At 43.7% G+C, this 19,477-nt stretch overlaps 1 protein-coding gene across 2 annotated transcripts in view; it reads left to right on the forward strand.

Moving 5' to 3' along the window:
- The window catches only part of ADAMTS2 (ADAM metallopeptidase with thrombospondin type 1 motif 2), a 261,371-nt gene extending 245,518 nt beyond the window's left edge, over positions 1 to 15,853 (forward strand). For both annotated transcript variants that reach the window (XM_055718997.1, XM_055718996.1), the window contains 6 exons: positions 391 to 550; positions 1,223 to 1,355; positions 3,607 to 3,814; positions 5,086 to 5,215; positions 6,259 to 6,348; positions 10,683 to 15,853. In XM_055718997.1, the coding sequence (XP_055574972.1) occupies positions 391 to 550; positions 1,223 to 1,355; positions 3,607 to 3,814; positions 5,086 to 5,215; positions 6,259 to 6,348; positions 10,683 to 11,143 (1,182 nt within the window). In that variant the 3' untranslated portion in view covers positions 11,144 to 15,853. The remainder of the gene's footprint in view (positions 1 to 390; positions 551 to 1,222; positions 1,356 to 3,606; positions 3,815 to 5,085; positions 5,216 to 6,258; positions 6,349 to 10,682) is intronic.
- The last annotated feature ends 3,624 nt before the right edge of the window (positions 15,854 to 19,477 follow it).

A 19,477-nucleotide genomic window follows, 5' to 3' on the forward strand; every position in this document is an offset into this window, starting at 1 on the left:
TTTTCACTGCTTTGAATCATCTGTGCATTTGAATTTGCCTTGTCTTTCAGTGGAACTATCCATTATCATTTTAGTACGACATTTCCTTCCTTTATGATGGGATATGGAAAAAATTTAGTATCATGAAGTCAGTCCAGTGCTGGCAAGAAAAATCAGTCTAAATCAACAACAGTCTTTCTTATTATGCAGTGTAGAAACTCTGTGTCATAAGGATACAGATACTTTTTCATCAGGGAAAAAAAATATGTGTTGAGTGAAGCTAAAAGGTTTAAATCCCTTCAGGGATGTTTTTACATCTGAGCCATGATGATTGCTATTTCATGTCATCTCACATAGCTTCTGATATCAGTCTTTCATATCTTTTTTCCCTGCATCTGTTTTGCTTACTAGGTGATTCCTCATGGTAGTGCCAAGATATCTTTGACTTACAAGTACATGATCCATGAAGATTCCTTGAATGTCGATAACAATAATGTTTTGGAAGAGGACTCAGTGTCATATGAATGGGCTTTGAAGAAATGGTCCCAGTGTTCAAAACCTTGTGGAGGAGGTAAAAACAAAAGCCCAGAGCATTCAAAATTGATTAAAACTGAAAGAAGGAACACAACGTGTGGGATTGCCACAAGACATTAGGGAGACCAGGAGCATGGGAGGGTTTTATTTAAGTTAAGAAAGAGATGAATAAATAGCAAATGGAGTTAAAAATCTGACTTAGATGGTTTGAGGCACAGATCTGGGGTGGCTCATTTCCAATTTATGTTTATGAAACTGAAAAATTGTACAAATGTGCAAGATTTGGATGCGGGTCTCCACGCTGTGAGGGTGGCAAACCTCAAGGTGTCGCGGGGCAGCCCTTTGTGAAGCTGCATCCTGTGATGGGGACCCCGGCTTTAGGGGCAGGGGTGTACCCTGGTGCTGTTCACCAGGCTGGTGGTCAGGCTGCAGCGCCGAGTGTGGCTGTGCAGGTTTGCAGAAAGTTTTTGAAATGCTAGATGTTGTTTTTCTCATAATAGCCTGTAGTGAAAAATAAAGGGGATGAGTAATTCTGGGTGCTACATCTACCTGAGTAAGTGTTTATTCAGTGCAATTTACAGTTCCTTTTGTAGCATGTTCACCTTTAGTTCCATTTGCAACCTTTGACAGCATGTGTGCTGTTTGTTTGAAACTTAAGTCCTGGGTAAGATCTACCAGTACTGAAAATAAGAGGAGTGTCTTTCTTCAGGCTACCAATTCACTAAATACGGCTGCCGGAGGAAGACAGACCACAAGATGGTTCATCGGAGTTTCTGCGAGCTGATCCCAAAGCCTAAGCCCATACGCAGGGTGTGCAACCTCCAGGAGTGCTCCCAGCCCATGTAAGCATCACTCCCCGGCGACAGCTGCAGTAGGCATGGTACCCAGCTTCACCTCCATTCACTCACCATCATTACAGAGACGAAGGGCTGTGGGGATGTGATGCTATGCTCTGCTTGTAGAAATACTGTCTCTGGGACTGCTGGTTCCTATTACTTCTGAAATATGTTGGATTAGAAAAGAAGTGCCGTCTTGGTCCAGACATTTGTGTTCAGGCCATCTTGAGGTAATAAAAAATAGACATAAATTCAGTTTATGCCAGTTGATTTTACACACTGTGAGTTAACCATGTAAGAACAAATTTACAGAGTGCAACATAAGAAAAACCAATGTCATGCAGCCTCTCAAATCCAAGTCTTCCTGAAGTTCACAGTGTATTTTTGGACATGTAAACACAAGGAAAAATATTTGACCTGTTAGATTTCTCTGGCTGCCCTGATACAGAGTGGTAAGCCTGTTGTACCTTCATCGTTGCTATACATAGTTATCAAGTGTTATAAATATTTTAATTCACATTTTCCAGGTATGTTTTTTTGACTGGCAGCAGGTTACTCCTGTCACATGTAGCACTCGTATATTTTTGTGTTGCTACTGCAAGAAGTATGTTGATCCCAGCTTTTACCTCTGGGGATCAAGTCTAGATTCTAGGAAACAGAGCAAATAAGTAGAACATATCACACAATATTTCCTAAATTCCTTTCAAAAAAGATTTGAAAGAAAGAAAGGTCAAGAAACTGTGCCCCATAAACTCAGCATGGGTCAAGTTTTAACATTTATTTATTGGAAAACCGAAGTAATGGCCTAACTGTATCTCAGGCTCTCTGGGAAGGACTGTATTCTCCTTTCAGCTGCAAATATAATTGGGCCCAGGTACCACAAAGACTCAATAGGATCCTAAATTGTACTTGGATTCCTGAATGTTTCAGTCACCTCTGTTTCCATAGAATGGCATCAGAGCATTTTGCACTTGTACATAGCAGAGGCAATTATTTAAGAGACTTTATGAAGCTCCTACTACACCCACTACACTAATATGCTGCTGCTTCATTCCTGGGAAAAAAATCATTTTTGTTTCAGAAATCACCTCAGGATTCATGGCTTTGTGCTCCACAGTACTTGCCTTCCTCCACAGCTGTGTAATTTCAATAGGATACAAAGAGAAAGCGGGGTGAAATTGCCTCTTTGCTTTTTAACTCAAGCGTTTAGTGCGTTGCCTTGTGGCCATGCTGTTTCTTGACTATTTCTAAAGCCAGGGGTTTATGAGTACTTTAGGACAATTGCTTCAAACTGAAGATACTTCCTCAGACTATATATATTTTTTTGGTTAAGTTTATCCTATGAATACGGTTCACATTGAACAATATTTCTTTCTTGCAGATCTTTGCATTCTGTAAATATTTATAGACTGTTGCATATCTTCACTTACTTGTTTATAACCAAGCTTCCAGTAGTGTACATAAATTTCCTTTGGTCCTGTCTCTCCTTGTTGCTCTTCTCTAAGATCCTTATAATTTGTAGCTGTAATTCTTGAGCCAGTTTGGATGATCAGAATTTTCAACTGTGCCACATTACAAACCATACGTTTCATTTTTCAGTGGGCAAACTGATTTATGAACTCATATTATGAGGACATTATGAACTCAAACCTTCTGGTTTTCAGTGGAGTGTTGCCTTCCCCAAACCCAAACATTTATGATACTGAGGACCCCAATGTGCCCAAGTTCAGCCCACACAGCACTGACGGTGTAGCTGGGGGGGCCAGTACTTCTGCAGGTGGTGTCTAGCATGACCGGGAATGTGGTCCGTGGGGTATCCAGATACAGCTCAGATGTTTTGGATTCACTTCTGTGGGAACTAGCTGTGGGGATGCCTGGTACATGCTACATTACATGTACATTACAGTTCATGTGCCAAGACCTGCGAAGCTCAGCAGCACCCTTGGGTGGCTGCTTTTGACATAAAAACTACCGTATTTTTATGTGCAGTCTTGGAGGGGCCAGCTTAAAATCAAAGCAAATGAAGCAAAGTAAGAATAGTGCTTATCTCAGAGATAATGAGAAAGAGTAATTTTAAAGATCTGGGTCTTATTACTGATTTTTCAGGGACACGGTCAAATAACCCTCATCATAACCCATTACGGTTTTTCATATTTTCCTCTTTTTCCATATCAGAACTAGTTTTACATCTTGTGTTTAAGAGTTACAGATCAACAGACAGAATTTTCTCAACTTATTCTTTTTTTTGCTAACGCAGATGGGTTACAGGAGAATGGGAGCCTTGCAGCAAAAGTTGTGGGAAAACAGGATATCAGGTACGATCTGTCCGCTGTATCCAGCCCCTCCACGATAATACAAACCGGTCTGTTCATACCAAGTACTGCAACAACGACCGTCCAGAAGGCAGGAGGCCTTGCAACCGGGAGCTTTGCCCAGCGCAGTGGAGAATAGGACCCTGGTCACAGGTCAGTCTCTTTTCAGAGGTCTCAAGCAATGAATTTTTAAAATGCAGGGGAAAAAATCCTGGCATTTGTTCTGTGCTTTCTATTCAAACACATTGACACAATAAATACCTGCACAGGGGTTGTATTGCTTCTACCGCTCCTAATGCCACAGAAAGTGAGTTAGATGGAGAGATGGTGGTAGTAGAACAGCAGTAAAGCCATCCTGCAGTGGTGCTGGCCGGCTGACCTACACCCTGTGAGCCACCCACGTAAGATGTCAGCATCAGGAAAGCCGACTTCTACCTGCTCTTTATGCTGCTTACAGTCATTCACCTGTTGACTTACGCTGAGAGAAGGGAAGTTAATTCTTTTATCGCTGTTTTATTTTCTTTCAAGTAAAGAAGACTTCAAAGTCTTCAGACCCTGTGATTAAGGGCACCTAAGGAAGTTAGACACCAACACTTGTGGAGATTCAAAGGTGTGAGCATCTTCAATGTAAAGGCCTTCAGCAGATTTAGCTGCTCATCCTCATAAGGTTCTGTCCATAACCCGAAGGACAAAGTTTTTCGCCTAGTTTACTATGGAAATACAGAGCATCTATACATAAACCTTTTTAGTTTGCCATTGCTTTGGGCAAAACAGGATTCAGTCACTCTCATAACAAGTGTCAGGAGCTGGGCTTTTTCTGCATTCCATCCCTGGCTCTTTGGCTAACTCATTATGTGAGCAAAAAATGCAATGTTGCTGTCCTTTCTTGCTGAAGTATTTACTAAAGCAGTAAGAAGTTCCACCTATTCATATTTGCAAGTCTTCGCAGTCATCAAAAGGCAGGAAATGTGAGTAGAATATTGCAACATGGAATTGTTCTTATAATTTTGATATGCTGGATCCTTCCAGTTCACCTCAGCGTTTCTCCATTAAATTGTTCAAAAAGCATGGCTGCATTTGGAGAAACATTTTATTTTGGAACTGTACCATGCAAATAAGCACAAACAATTTTTATCCCCACTGGGTTGAATAGGTGTCACGTGCCATCCCTGGTGCACGCCGTGAATAGAGGCCTCACGTTTACAGTTGATATTTCATTGCTCAAGCTTTTTCTGGGAGTGTGTCACGGTTACTGGCATAGCAGAGAAAGCAGTGGTTCTCCCTCTTGCTTAGGTTCTGTGGTGGTTCAAAGAACGTACCGTCTCGGCTCAAATCAAGGGCAGTGGTTTAAAATTTAAAAGCTAATTTCTAACCTGTTGTTTCCAAAGGGTGGCTGGGGCTCTAACAGGTACATCTCCTTCCAGTGCTCTGTCAGCTGCGGCAATGGCACGCAGGATCGCCCGGTCCTGTGCCGGACCAGGGACAACGCTATCGGCCTTTGTAAAGAAAATAAACCAGAGACAGTACGGATTTGCAGACTACCTCCATGTCCAAGTAAGTGCTTGACTTCTCTAGCATATGTTACTTGCTGAAAAAAGGTTATGTTGATTGTACTTGTTTGAAATGCCTTAGTCGGGTTTATACTTGTGTGCTACATCTGCCTGGGATGGTGGTTCTCCATAGCCCCGGTTTTAAGCAGGCTTTCTGAATGTAGCGCTGTTGTGTGGCCGATGGGCTTCTTGGGCACGTGCTTGTTCTCTTCACACGGTGCGGAGCGCCGCTTGCCCCAGGGCAGCGTGGGCAGCTGGGGCGGACCTCAGCACAGCAGTGCTGGCTGGATCTGGCCAGCAGGTGACAGGTCCCTTGGGTGAGAAGCTCTGCCTGGGCCTGGCCCTGCACCCCTGAGACCTGCTGGGCTGGGCAAGAGGCTGCTGGGTTGTGGTTAATCAAAGGCAGCATGGACAAAGATGCCTCTTTGCTTTCCCCATCTTCAGCGAGACTTATTTTCCATTCTGTCAAGCACAAGTTCTCTTCAGGGGTTATCTAACTCAATTTTTTTTAAAGTAGAATAAATTTGTTCCTACTTAATCCAGGAAACTAATGCCTTTATCCTTGTTAGCTTTTCAGCTGTGCAAATTATACTGGTGAGACTGTTTTACATATTCCTATTTAAGTAATTCATATTTTTCTTTCATTCCTTGTGTATTTCTCAGGGTTGCTTTTGATTCCTAATTAATTAGAACCAAGCTGTCAATTATAGTCTCCAAAACAAAGATTTTAAAGAGGCGTTGTAACTAAACCAGACGGGATGTATCTTAGGACATACTTAATGCTGCTGTGACAAGTGCTGCTGCAGAAGTGGCCTTCAGGCTATCTTGGGTGTTGTCAAGAGCTGGGCACAAGTTGTAGCAAACTGGCAAAAAAAAAAAAAAACCAACCAGCAGCCTCTGCCTAAAAGTGCACAGCCCGGTCACAGTCCTTCCCCAGGCTCTCTGCCCTCGGAGCCCACTCACTCTCTTAGCTTATCCACTTCTGAGAGGTCAGCTACTTAATGCTAACGTATGTTGTGTTACATCTGTTTTTTTCCTCTATTCAAGGAAATGTTTCTGATCCTTCAAAGAAAACCTACATGATACAATGGCTGTCAAGACCTGATCCAGACTACCCCATCCAGAAAATATCTTCAAGTAAAAGACCCATTTATAACTCTGCCTTTGCCCTTAAATGCATGCCACACCGAATGTGGACTTTGCCTTTTGCTCTCTTCTTCTCTCTATGCGGAAAGTTCCCTTGACTTTGCGAAGTTTAAATCTTGGGCTGAATCTTTTTTTCACACCAGGCACTCGGTGCTCGGTGTCTTTCTTCTCTGGAGCTTGCGTAGCACTGGTGGTGGAGGTCTTGAAGTATTGGATGTGTGAAGTTGGATCTCCACAGTATGTTGCAGTCCTCTGAAAGGGAGCTGGGATCAGTTTGCTTGTTGCTTGGTGGTGGTGAAAAAAGGCTCTTACTGGTTCATGATGTTCAGTTTGATAGCAAAACTGAGAACTTATTGTGAATGTGATCACATCACAATAATGACACCTTGTAGTGCTAAAGTTCTCCTTTATCTAAAACCCCTAGATCTCATAACTCTCTAGTTTCAGTTCGCCGACAGGGTAGTCTGATGAGTGAAAGACCTTTTTCATTCCACTTTCCTTTGCGGTACCGTTGCTTTACTCACCCTTGCTACTCATTTTTTTATTCCTGACCCTCATATTTATGTTTGTAACCCGTGGAGGGCTCACTGGGAAGCAGAAGCTCAGTTTCTGTCGGTACTTTCCATGCTGCTATGACGCCGTCCGCTCTCGCCAAACTCCCGGTGGTGGTTTGAAATGTTTCTCCTTGAGAAAAGCTGCATTCCTTTTTCCCGTCGCACAATTTTTGCCAGTTTTGCGTACTTTCACTTTAGAAGCAAAACTGAAGCAGAACAGGCATGGTCCGTGCTGAAGGTTGCGTGGTGGTGTTTTTCTTAACCTGGCAGAGGCAATATGATGTTTTCATTGACTACGATGTCTCCAGCTGCTCAGCATGGAGCTGTTTATACTCATTGCATCTTTGGTCTTTTTTCACCATGTGCATGTCTGACTTGACTGGTGCGGTTGTATGTGTGTGTGTGTATGTATGCTCTATAGATGTGTCAACTGGCAAACATAACAGTGTGAACTACTACAGAATTACCTCAATTTTTATTGCTTTTTTTGCTTAGAAGAAGAATTTTAGAAAAATGCCTTAATGTTGAAATGTAAATGGCATTAATTTACCAGATCCAGCTTTAAATATAAACAGTACACTGGTACCTTCAGTTAATCTTCATATGGAGTGTTTTTACTTGAATGTTAACTATTAGAAGGCAGTAAATTTAATCCGAGGTTAATTTGCACAGTGCATATCCATATCTTCATCAAGACAGGATTGTGACCTGACTTACTGAAATTTAACTGGCATTCTTGCTTCACCTTCAGTGTTTGTGTTGAAGATTTGGAATTCACAAGTCATAAACCTGTTTGTGACAGTCAGTACCAATAGTAGAAGTGTATCAACTTTAAAATCGCAGTCTTGGAGCAAATTACTACCTTATTGCATTGCTCATATTTTTTGGAAAAGTGGCATTTTTGAATCTTTGGGTCGTCAACAGTGTAGCACTTCAAACTTGTCATTATCATGTGATCACATATTTAAATTTTGCTGTTAATATGACAATTTCCTGAAACATGTTAACAATTTACATGAAAAAGTGAAAAAGCAAAGACACGTATCTGGCACTGAATACTGTTATGTAAAATAATCGGTGTTTAACTGTATAAATATATTCATGACTGTTACCTTTAAATAGACAATGTTTAGTGATGTTTCAAGAGATGGGTGGCTATAGAGAATGGTGCAATAAGGTATCTGGGCATTGTGCACTATGTCTATATGCACTTTGGTTTATCAGGGATATTTTATTAGTGTTTTGTATGTATTTAACATAATATTAAAGATGTGCCAATTCAGTTTGCTTTTCAATATTTTTTTATGAGACTAATGTGTACCAAAGTGACTGTGAAACTGATTTATTTTTTTCTTACTGATGTTTTGAAGATATACTTCCAGTCTGTCATGCATACTGCAAGTAAAAATAAATGAAAGTTCAGCAAATCTGGATATTTTGGTTTGGATGGGGGATAAAAATTTCGTTCTCACATTCATAAATTACAGAGTTTATTTATATAACTTCTCAGATGTCACTAAACATATTACATAATGCAGTTTTATTTTCATGTATTTTTAAGCTTGACATTACGTATTTTTCATAGGAAAAAAAAGGCATTTTTCTAAAGGTGCTTTTAGGGATTCTTACAAAGCCAAGAACAGATCTGCCTTGTGGAAACTACATTTAAACATTCTATCTGTTGGCTTTTATTTTGCAAGCCATTTGGAGAAGCTTGCGTTAAGATCGTGTAACACAAGGCATAATATTCAAAGGGGGACTCTACATGGTATGTAAAAACATCTATAAAGCTGTATAGGCACATGCAGTCCTTTGTGTAGAGTTGTGCATGCAGACATGAACGGTTCCAGCTCTTAAAGACTGGCTTGAAAATGTCTCTAAAAGCAAGGCAGAGGTCTTAGGTTCCTGAGGAAGGAGTTGTTCTTTATTTTCAGCAGCAGCTGAGTTTAGCATTTGAAAAGTATGAAAATGAATTGACATGTTCAAAAATAGGAACCAGAATTTTGCTTTTCTGCAACAAATGCAACACCAATTGGGGCATAAATACAAGGCAGGGAAGGTGTTCCCGCCTTCTGCAGCCAGCACTAGCATTTTGAAGCAGCAGCAACAGTTATTAGTTTATTTTAGACTGATATGTTTGCCAATTAAACACCTATAATGCCCTATTTTGTTAACTGAGGATGAGTGAAGAGGCAACACCTACACTTTCTGAGTTCACTTGGTATCTCTGAATCTGCTCTGGTTCTCTGCTTTGCTGTAAGGTTGCTGGCAGGGTAAGCCAGTGTTTGTAGCAGGGTGGTAAAATAAAGCTCCAGTAACACACCAACTAGAGCACGCTGTCTGCCATCGGGTACACTCTAAATAAAGGCAAGTAATTAGAGTTACTCATCCTTTACTGTAAGAGTAGATGGAAATGGAGTGAGAGCAGGGAGAGGATCAGAAGTGATTTCATCTCTGCCGCAGCTCTCTGGCCACAGAGAAAATGTTTTGTTACTGTTTATGCCAAGTGCTGGTCAGTCTGCCATTCCCCTCAGCCCTCTCCTCTCCTACAAGCCCTCTGACTCCTCCTGCTTTCAGTGTGGGCTGCATGTTGGGATTTTTCCTTCACTGCAATTGCTGATAGTTCCTGGCTCCATCACTGCAGCCTGGAGGCACAGGAGCTGCAGACGTGTGTGTAGGACAGGGGACAGGTAGCTTTCTCTCCAAGGACCCTGCTAACCCCTCACCATCCATCCGCTGCCAATCCATATGGTCCTCTACCTCCTCTAAGCAGAAATCACAAGGGCTTGAGTAATCTCTGAGTAGGCTTCTATTTATGTTTCTCAAACAATAATACAGTTTGACCAGTTCACCTTTAATGCCTAAGCCTACATTTTGCCACCTGTATTTCAGCATTATTGCAGTGCAGATTGTTGTAGCAGCTACTGACAGCTTAAAGCCTATCAATTATTGCTCGCTTTTTTATTTTTTATTACAGTTTTCCAGTCAGCGACACAAAAACTGGGACTTGTTACTGAGTCTCCCAGTCATTAATGGGCTGGCTTGCCTGCACCGCACTGGTGGTTGTTCTGAAAATATCCGCTCCCTTCTAGCAGGAGGAGAGAAGCGTTATGATAAATGCACCGTTTTTCTCTCGACCAAGGGACATGCTCAGGCAATGCTTCTGTTTTCAGAATAGAGGTACCTGGCAAAAATATCACTCCAGTGGGAGATAGGTTACTTCTGAGAGTTACACGGTACACATCAAATTAAGCCTTGGCTTTCCTGAGACAGTCCAGATAAATGCAAATTACCCTGACTGTGGTCAGTCACCGTTAGACTGCAGGAAAGCATTAAAGGGAGCGAAGAGGGGAAAAAAGATTTCTCAGTATAAACCTTGGTGACTTTCTGGGGGTTTAATGTAGCGTTAGCAACAACACAGTACTACTGGTGTGTTTTGAACTCTAAGCCAAGGCAGGAACACAGTTCGTCATGGCTGCATGGTCTTCAAGGGTAGCACTTCCAGAGCGTGAAGCCAAACATTAGTGTTACGGTCTATAGCGTGGATGGGGCTGGTACAAACAGTTCAGAACAGCTTTTGCATCCCTTGAAGTGAGCTGAGTTTTCGGTTTAATACTAAACCTGCTTCTGCTTATAGAAGACTCATTTGACTGTTTCCCATCCCACTTTAAATACCAAACCCTCTGCCCACTGCCAAAGCTTCAGCTGTGTTTCTTTTTCTGATTAATTTGAAGATGCTCTTTATTTATCCGTTCCCTTTTTCTCTTTCAGAAGATCATTGTCAAGGAGACAAGTCAATGTTTTGTCGCATGGAAGTTCTCTCTCGTTACTGCTCGATTCCTGGTTACAATAAGCTGTGTTGCAAGTCCTGTAACATGTACAGCAATATAACAGAGGACAGCAATGTAACCGATTCTAACGTAAATAAGAATAATGTCATTGAGGAGGAGCACCTGACAACCCTCAGCCCTCCCACGGGAGTGTCCACCACGCAGTCTGCCACCAGCCCTCCTGTTTCCAAAACACGTGCACCTCCTTCCAATGCAACTGAGGAGCACCCAGAAATCAATGCAGTGGATGTTCCCTATAAAATCGATGGGCTGGATAATGAAGTATCACAGCACAACATCATTACACGGAGAAGGATACCTTATGAAAGGACAAGGAATCAAAGAATTCAGGAGCTGATTGCTGAGAAAAGGAAAAAAGAGACTCTTAGGAAAATAAACTAAAATGGAAATATGGCACAAACAATGTTTTTCTCTTATAGAGATGTTACTGACATCATACTATTGCCCATGTCGTAGAGACTAAAAATGGGGGGAAATCAAAGTGGTGCTATGGCAGAGATGCCGAATTCTCAAGCCTACTATAAATGGAAATGACAGATTGTTTCATAAGTGCTAATGGGAACACTTTGATGGCTAGGTTTACAGGGTATGGTAGAGTATTAGTGCAATATGATGACAGCCTTTCACTGAATCCAAACTGTAATACCTAGGCCAGGTTAGCAGGTTTCTTGTTTATGGGCTCTTGTAAGTCTTCCATGCCTGTGTAAAACTGCTTGGGAACAGTCATGGGAGTTACACTTAGGATGGAGGAAAACAGTCCCAAGACATAATAAATCCCTTTAACACTGACAAGCAGGTGGTCAGCAATCCTGTGATGCTTCTGTGCATTGCACAAACCCGGGCACTAACGCAGCCCCCAGTTCAGGAAGGTACTTGAGGACATGTCAGGCTCAGTTTAGCTGACTTTGGTAGAGCTGCTCCCGTGGTTACAGCTAGGCATGTGCTTACATAGCTTTCTTAACTGGCGCTGCATAAGAAAATATACAGAAAATTCTGTAGCCATATATATTGAGTAAATTAAAAAGTGGCAAACAGTAGTTTACGTATTTCCATACACAATTTCAAAGGATTCTCCTAAACTTTTGAAGACGTGCAAGACATTTAGTAGGGTAGATCCAGCCAACTTGGACTGACAACATCCTAATCTTTCTGTTTACAATAATCTGTATTTTTTTATAGTCTTTAAGTTCCTGTAATGCAACAGCCTCAGTGGGTTTTGTTGGTTGGTGCTTTTTTTATTGGTCTGATTTTTTTCCTACCCACATACTGCTTAACTTAAAGATGACTGGATTCTTGTTGCCTTTGGTGCTTTGTTAAGACAACATGTTTTTTTCTTCCGTAGGATGAGGTTATTTTGGAGGAAATAATTTTGTATTATCTTCCTTCCCTTAGGACAGCTTTATTGGTGCAGAAGTGAACGTTTGCTGTGCCCTTACATATGTCCGTACACACATACACACACACGTGTACTCACAGCACCGGGTCTGCTAGAAACTTTTTAAAATGTGTAACCTGACAACCCTTTGAGTACTTCCTTTCCCCTCAGGGTCATCATGGTTTTCATATGTCATTTTGAATTCCTGGTTGGAGATCAGAAGATGAGTGCAGCTTGGCTCTCACACTGCAGAGACAGGAGCGTGGCTGGTTCCTGCTGCGGGTGGCACTTGAGCAGTTTTTCTCCTGTCTCCTGGCTTGGACTCCTCCATTTGTTTCCTCTTTGCTGGTAAGCCTCCTGCAGAGCCCGGGGCTTCCCTGAAATCCTTCTTTTACCACTAGGTAGGTCTGATGGCTCCTAGATCAGATTTTCCAGTCTGAGAGTAAGATCTCATCCTCCAGCCTGAGCTGGTCTTAGCTTGCAGCAGTGCCAGTAACAAGCCTGTATGTACAGTCACATAATTATTGGAAATGCTCTGAGTTTCCAGCAATGTGTAACGTCTTTTGTGGCCTGGCTGCTGGCAAAGAGCTTCACAAGTATTGCAAGGTGAACCACAATGGGTTCTTGTGACCCTGCTTTCTGCCCTCGACCACCACAGCTGAATGAGCTGCCCAGTCTCCTCTTCCAAAGCAGCCAGTCCCGCTGGAAGGGAGGCGAGAGCCTGCAGGAGCAGCGGTCTTTGCAGCACTGAGATCTTGAACTGTCCGGGCCTGAACTGTGGCCAGAAGTCTTTGAAGGACAAGACCTGATTTAAGAAAAGTACTTTATGGAAATACTAGCCAAAGCAGAGGAAGAATGTTTTCAGCTGGTATGATGGCACTGAGCATCCCTCCTTACAGAGGACTGGGGTGATACGCTTGGGTGAGTGTTTAGGAGCAGCTCAGGTAGTTCAGGGATGGGAGTTATGCTGAAGACTATGAAGACTGGGAAGCATAATGGGTCTGGTAAAAGTCCAGAGCACTAGGAAACATCTGGGCCAAGCAGACGTGGCTGCAGATGTGAAAGCAGCAGCCAGCACAAGCAACAAAGTAATCTGTTCTGGTTTTGAAAAGTAAAACTAAAGCTCTGGTTTGGCTGGGGCAGTGGCAGGAGTCTCACCTCAGACTTTTTTAACTACTGAGACACTAAGCATTTTCCTGCAGTCAAAAGTTGCTTACCTTTAGTTGCCCATGTGGTAGCCCTTGCTCGCCCCAGCCCTGCTCCGTGGGCTGCCTGCTGTTAGGGAGCCACGACGCACAGGCAAGTCAGACGCTGGCCCCAGCAGCCTTGCGCCAAGGGATTTGTGGTGGCCTACAGACAGGACAAGTCTTAGTAACAGCGTAGGGGTCGGGTCACATCTGTGCAAAACAGAGCAATGTAGTAATGAGCACTGAAGGGAAAAAAACCCCACCATGCTATTTATGAGCAAGGAAGATGTGTCTAAGTCAACATCATTCCAGCTGCTGTGCCATGGGAGACAGCTGTAGCTGTGCTCCAGCCTGTAGACAGGGTATTTCTTGCCTTCCACATTTCCTTTACACAGATGTGGTTAGTGTAAAACTCATCTTTTCCCCTTCAATTTATTTGCCTGCTTTTAGCTCTGTCGACAATAAAAATAAACCACAACCTCCAGCTTTTTCATAGCCTGGAAGCACATCCAAGCATCCAGTAAACTTAGGAAAAACCCTTACAAACCCAAGGGTAGAGAGGGGTTGGGGGCTCAAAGTGCCGCAGGTGGGGAGGTAGAAGTTGGCTGCCTGGAGGGTACCGGGCTTACTCTGGGACTTTGTACAGAGACCCATTTCTCTGACCTCCAGAAGCCTGAGATAACCCATCTCATAGTTTCTGTTCTTAACTTCTGGAACGGGCTCAGTCCACCAGGCACCATAAAGCAACGCCAGGGGAGGACGTGCCCACAGCTCAGATGGTGCCTCACAAACAGCCTCTTCTGTCCAAAGGACTCTGAAGTTGAGTCCCAATGGCAAGTGGGGCAGGAATGTATTTGGTGCAACTTCAGGTAACCTTTCAGCAAACAGCAGAAGGAAAGGCCTGTTCCAGCATGGTGACCCAACATCTAAAAAAGGCCAGGGTGGTTCTGCACTGAGTATTTCCAGCCGTGTGTCCCAGCAGCCAGGACTGCTGTGGGCTGGGCAAGGCTGAGCTGCCGGGGCTCGCTCCGTCACATGCAGCACGGACACCCTGGCTGAACCTGCAAAGCTCAGAAACTTGACTGCTTTGCTCTTTCTCTAGAGTGAGTCAGTTTGCAATCTAACAAATCAAAAGTATTTTTCCAGGTAAGGTGGAAACTTCTGCTGCATCTTGGAGCAGGAGCAGTCTCCCAAAGGCTGGTGTGGTGCTGCGCTGGGGCTGGTGTTCGTTAGGGACCCGACGCAATGCCTAGTGGCATCTGCATTTGAGAAGGGCTTGCTCCCTTCTCAGTCTCACCTTTTGGGAGATTTAATTTGGTTTATTTCTCCCTGGTTTTAATTCTACTGTCTAGCTGTTATTTGGGGAACACTGAAATGATATTTGAAGGAGCAGCTTCAGTCTAGGTGGCTCAAGACAGTGACATGCTGATGGAAAGAGACTGACTGGTCCATCTCCTTACGGCACAGGGTCACCAGCTGCCTTCTCTTTACAGTCTTGCTGCATGAGGGGGGAAAAAAAGTCTCTTCAGACCAGGAAAGATGCCTTCTTTTCAAGCTGGCATGAATTTTTCAGAAGGTGAGGTTTTTTCAGCAGTTCCCCATGCTGGTCATTTCCTAAGGACATAGACCTCACTTCTACTGGAAAACAGAGCAAATCTCTATTGATAAAGAAAAAGCAGCCCAAGGGGTTTTGCTTTCAGCTGATCTTTGTTCCATGTCATGCAATGGAAATAGCTGTCATTTTTTGGTTGGTTGAGCTTTGACAACTGTTCCGCTTTTTTCTACAATGCTATAATTGGGCAAGAGCATCATTGTAGTGTGTCTTCTGTAACCATTTTGCTGTTGCCCAGGTACTGCATTTTGAGACATAATGAGCAGAGTGGTATTTTGTTGTAACCTAAACCCCAGAAACTAAAGCAGATTTGTAAGTAAGTATATTCCTGCAGAGACCATCTCAGAGATCTGAGAGCTAAAGCGATGTGCTCCTGTTAAGCATTTTGTGATCTAACCGTGCAAGTACACAGCTTTGTAAATTGTCATTTTTCTGTTGGTTTAAACATAAAATTCAAGTGACAGCCCCTCATGAAAAAAAAAAAAAAAAGATCCCAAACCAATTCTGGTTCTCTTGGCTCCAATCTACTGCCATTTTTTTCACCAACATTCCTTTAAAAATTTCCATAATCTGTTATGAATGCATCACTTTTTATATTCATATATCCATTCAATATTTAGTCTCACAACATCTCCATAGAATGCTTTCAGATATTTTGAGAATTCTAGAAATGGTGCTTTACCAGTACTCAAAGGGGTTTATGTTTTATTTTATTACGTAATGCATTTAATGTCTTATTTACTCACCTACAATGCACAGTATTAGCTATGTTCATCTGAGTATCTATATGCAACTTCCATTCACTTACATATGCCTTAACAGAAATTGCAATAAATAGCCATTTCTTGTATATTAAAAATGTATATACAAATTAGAATCTTTAATTTTATAATTTATTAAATTCAAATGTCTGTGTTCTTTTGCAAAGTGTTTGACTTTTCCCTGTGCTTTTTTCATTGAAGTAACATTATGCGGAGATGCTGGGGGAAGAAGAACCAGCATCTTCAGACTCAAAACCAATTCAGTTTCTAAAACTTGATCTTAATGAAGTGGAATTGGGATACACCTGCTGCCAAAGTCTTGCATCCTTGCTACAACATCCGTTATCCAAGGCCAAATATGAAGTCACTGGACCAAAACCTCAGTTGATAACGGCACAGAAATTAAACTCACTTAAACCTGCTTGAGGCTCTCAGCCTTTAAGTTCGGCTGAAATCCATCCTGGTCCGTGTATCATCTGCTTAAAAGGCTCAGGTATTTGGGCTTCTATTCAGGACTGATGGGCAAATTTCGCTTTGCATGTCCTATTGATAAAATAATTGCTCCTTTCCATGAAATTCTTTTGCATACATTTTCCTGCCATAACCTGCACCCTCACAGCCAAGTTTCCTTTAAAGCATAAATGAATCTCTCCCATCTAACTGAAGTTTGTTGCTTGAGGATTTGAAAAGTCCCCGCTTACCTTGATTATTCAGTTAGCACCATGCAGTGCATTCAATCCAGTGTGTTCTTTAACCAGGTAACGAACTACCTCAGCATTTTTAATATGGAAAAGACATTTACTTACTTAAATGCCCTGATAAAACAGTGGATTGGCTATAACCTGGGTTTCATTTACTGTGACAACTGATATAGTATCTAATTTCCAGCTGTGACAAGGGTGATTTTTTAATTCACTTTTGCTTTCCCAACTGAAAGATTTTGGGATTTTTATAGCGGCCATGGGAAAGGGTCTCACGTCCATACCCCAACCACGAGAAGCACCCATGGTGGTGTCAAACACATCCAACACCCCTCCCTCCTGCCCCGGTCTTCCTCTCTATGTCTTTAATGCCTAAAGATGACAATTACAGGAGGCCGTCTCTTCCTGTCCTACATCAGCTTTTTGGCCCCTTGGCATCCATCCTTCAGAGCTGGGCAATAACTGGTGCCCAGGTGGCAGCCTGGACAGACAGACACAGGTGTACACATGGCCCAGGGGGGGTGGCTCTGGCCCCTGCAGGTACCAAAGCTCCTGAGCAGCATTTCCCCAGCGTGGGGGTGATGCTAAATGCAAAGGGAACCGGCAGAATATTTTTAATGTAGAAATATATTTTTAGCTTTGAAATTTGCCTCATCTCTAAGGGGAAATACTGTGATTGTCCCCTGGGCCCTGCTGGGGGACTGTCACCGCTTCGGAAAGCCCATGACAGCTTAACACCTTTCTCCAAGTTTACCTGTAGATGGAGGCAGGTACCTGGGGCTGGATGAGCCTGGGAAGCCGTGTTGTGGGAACAGCCCCAGGAGTGTTTGCTCCAGGAGCTTCATCCAGTTGAAAACCTTATTCTCATGTCCCTAAAACTGAGTGGCCCAGCTCAGGTCTCACTGGAGGTAGCAGCTCCTTCTAGGAAGCCTGGCGCAGCGGGGGGGTAAACACCACTGACCACAGCGCTTGCTGGGCTTTGTTTACCCAGCTCAATGCAGCGTGTGCATTAAAACAGAAGCTTGCTGGCAGTGGAAGGAAAGGGAACATTATCCTGAAAGAGGGAAGCTGAAGGGACAGTGCCTTACCTTGTTCACACAGATGATGCCCATACAGTATCCTACTCCTACAGCATCCACAAACACCACACACTGGTGTTCCGCCTGTTCCTGTACCTGAAGCTACGCCTGGCTCCGTGCATCCCCCCAGAGCAAACCCACCGCGTGTGATACATCAGTGGCAAGCCACAGACTCAGTGCTAAAACCACGCATTGCACTGCAAAATGGGTCTTGACACTTGCAACCTCTGTCTCCCATGCCTGAGGACCCCATCCTGAAGAGATGCTGAGGGGAGACCCTGCTGTCTTCATGGGAACCACTGCTCTGGCCTTGGAAGAAGCAAAACTGGCCCATGCACTGCTGAGGCTGTAAGGGGGGTGGTGCCGGGCACTGCCAGGGGGCTCAGCTGTTTGATAGATGGCGTGAGACAATTTGTGTGTGAGGGGATCCCTTGCTGCGGCACAGGCAGTCGCAGGAGCTGCAGGATCACCTGGAGGGCAGCTGGTTCAACAAGGAGGAATGGGCTGGGGTTGGAGCTTTCCAGCAGACACCCTCAAAAATCTGCTTGCAAGGCTAACACTAGCAAGAGGTAGCTTGGGCAGAGCAAGGAGCCTGTGCTGGTAAAGCAGGGCCTCCCTGGGCAAATATTCGTGTCTTGGGAGGACGACTTACAGCTCGGCGGTGCAGAAATAAGCAAACAGTCAGGGAGTCCCATGGCTGGCTCTGCTGAGCACTCTCTGAAAAAAAAAAACAAACAAACAAAAAACAACCCACAACAAAAAACAGTTCAAGGAGCAATCCCAGGCCAGGGAAGCAGTTGTTCAGGTTATTCTCAATTACACCAGGCAGAACATAGCTCCTCCAAAGTGCTGTGCAAACCTGCCTGCCCCCACAGGCAGCGAGGGGGTGCAGCATGATTTCAGCCACCCACCGGAGGGCTGCTGGCGCAATGTGTCCCAAAAGTGGTGCAGAGCCTCCCTGGGGGCTGAATGCCTGGAAATCCCACAGGAGCTGCACATGTGTGTGAGTGTGCATCACTCTCCTGTGCTCGCTTCCCCTGCACCCTCCCCACCACTCTTCCCCAATCCCTCCTTCATTAGCAGCTTTCCAAAGCCAAGCAGGGATCGAAGCGATGAAGCCACAGAACACCACCAGGTGCAAGTGCACTTCTAAAAACTCATTACAGTGAGGAGCAGAGTAGGATGGCACATGTGGAAAAAGCCTCATCATAGTTAATCTGCTGGATTTTACACTTCCATCAGCAGAGTGGTCCCACCAGCCTTATGTGATTGTGTTGCACTTTGCATCTGTGCTACCTGGAGCAGCACTTGGGTTCCCTGCAGGCTGGTGATGGAGAACCTGCTCAGGCTGCTTCACCTCTCTGGGTGCAGAGTTTCTAGTTGAGTTACCACTAGATGGTGGCACGGCACAAGAAGTGCGATTATGAAACAGCCGCTGGACTTTGGATGAAAAATCCCTTGATCTGGTGAGAAGGGCTCTCTGCATCCCGGGGTTGCAGGAAGGACCAGATGGAGTAAAACCCGCTCAGCCTAGTCCCCATCGCAGTGTGGATGTGTTCCAAGATGCTGTTGTACTGCTGCCCATGCCTCACCAGCAGCTGGGGGCTGAAGAACAAGCATGAAACCTGCAGGAGAGAAACACAGACAGCAGCAGCAGCGGAGAAATAAAGCTGCCATCAACCCCGCCACCCAAACCACAGAAAACAGTTCAAGAATTAAGTTATTTTCTGGGAGTTTATTATCTAAACACAGCCCAACTCCCGCTGATAACAGAAAGTTTAGAGGATGGTAACATCGCAGGGTTTTCCACTGAGGGTTATCATTAACTGGTCTGGCAGTTATATAGTATAAAATATACAGCATAAAATATAATTAACTTAATCAGGCAAAGCTCTTTTATTTTATAAATATTTTTATATTAAAAAAGTGCAACAGCTATGGGAAGACAAACCTGTCTTGGGTGAGCTGGCAGCTTGGATTAGCAGCCAAATGCTGAGCAG

The sequence above is a fragment of the Falco cherrug genome, chromosome 8 (genome assembly GCF_023634085.1).
Source record: "Falco cherrug isolate bFalChe1 chromosome 8, bFalChe1.pri, whole genome shotgun sequence".
NCBI classification, from domain to species: Eukaryota; Metazoa; Chordata; class Aves; order Falconiformes; family Falconidae; genus Falco; species Falco cherrug.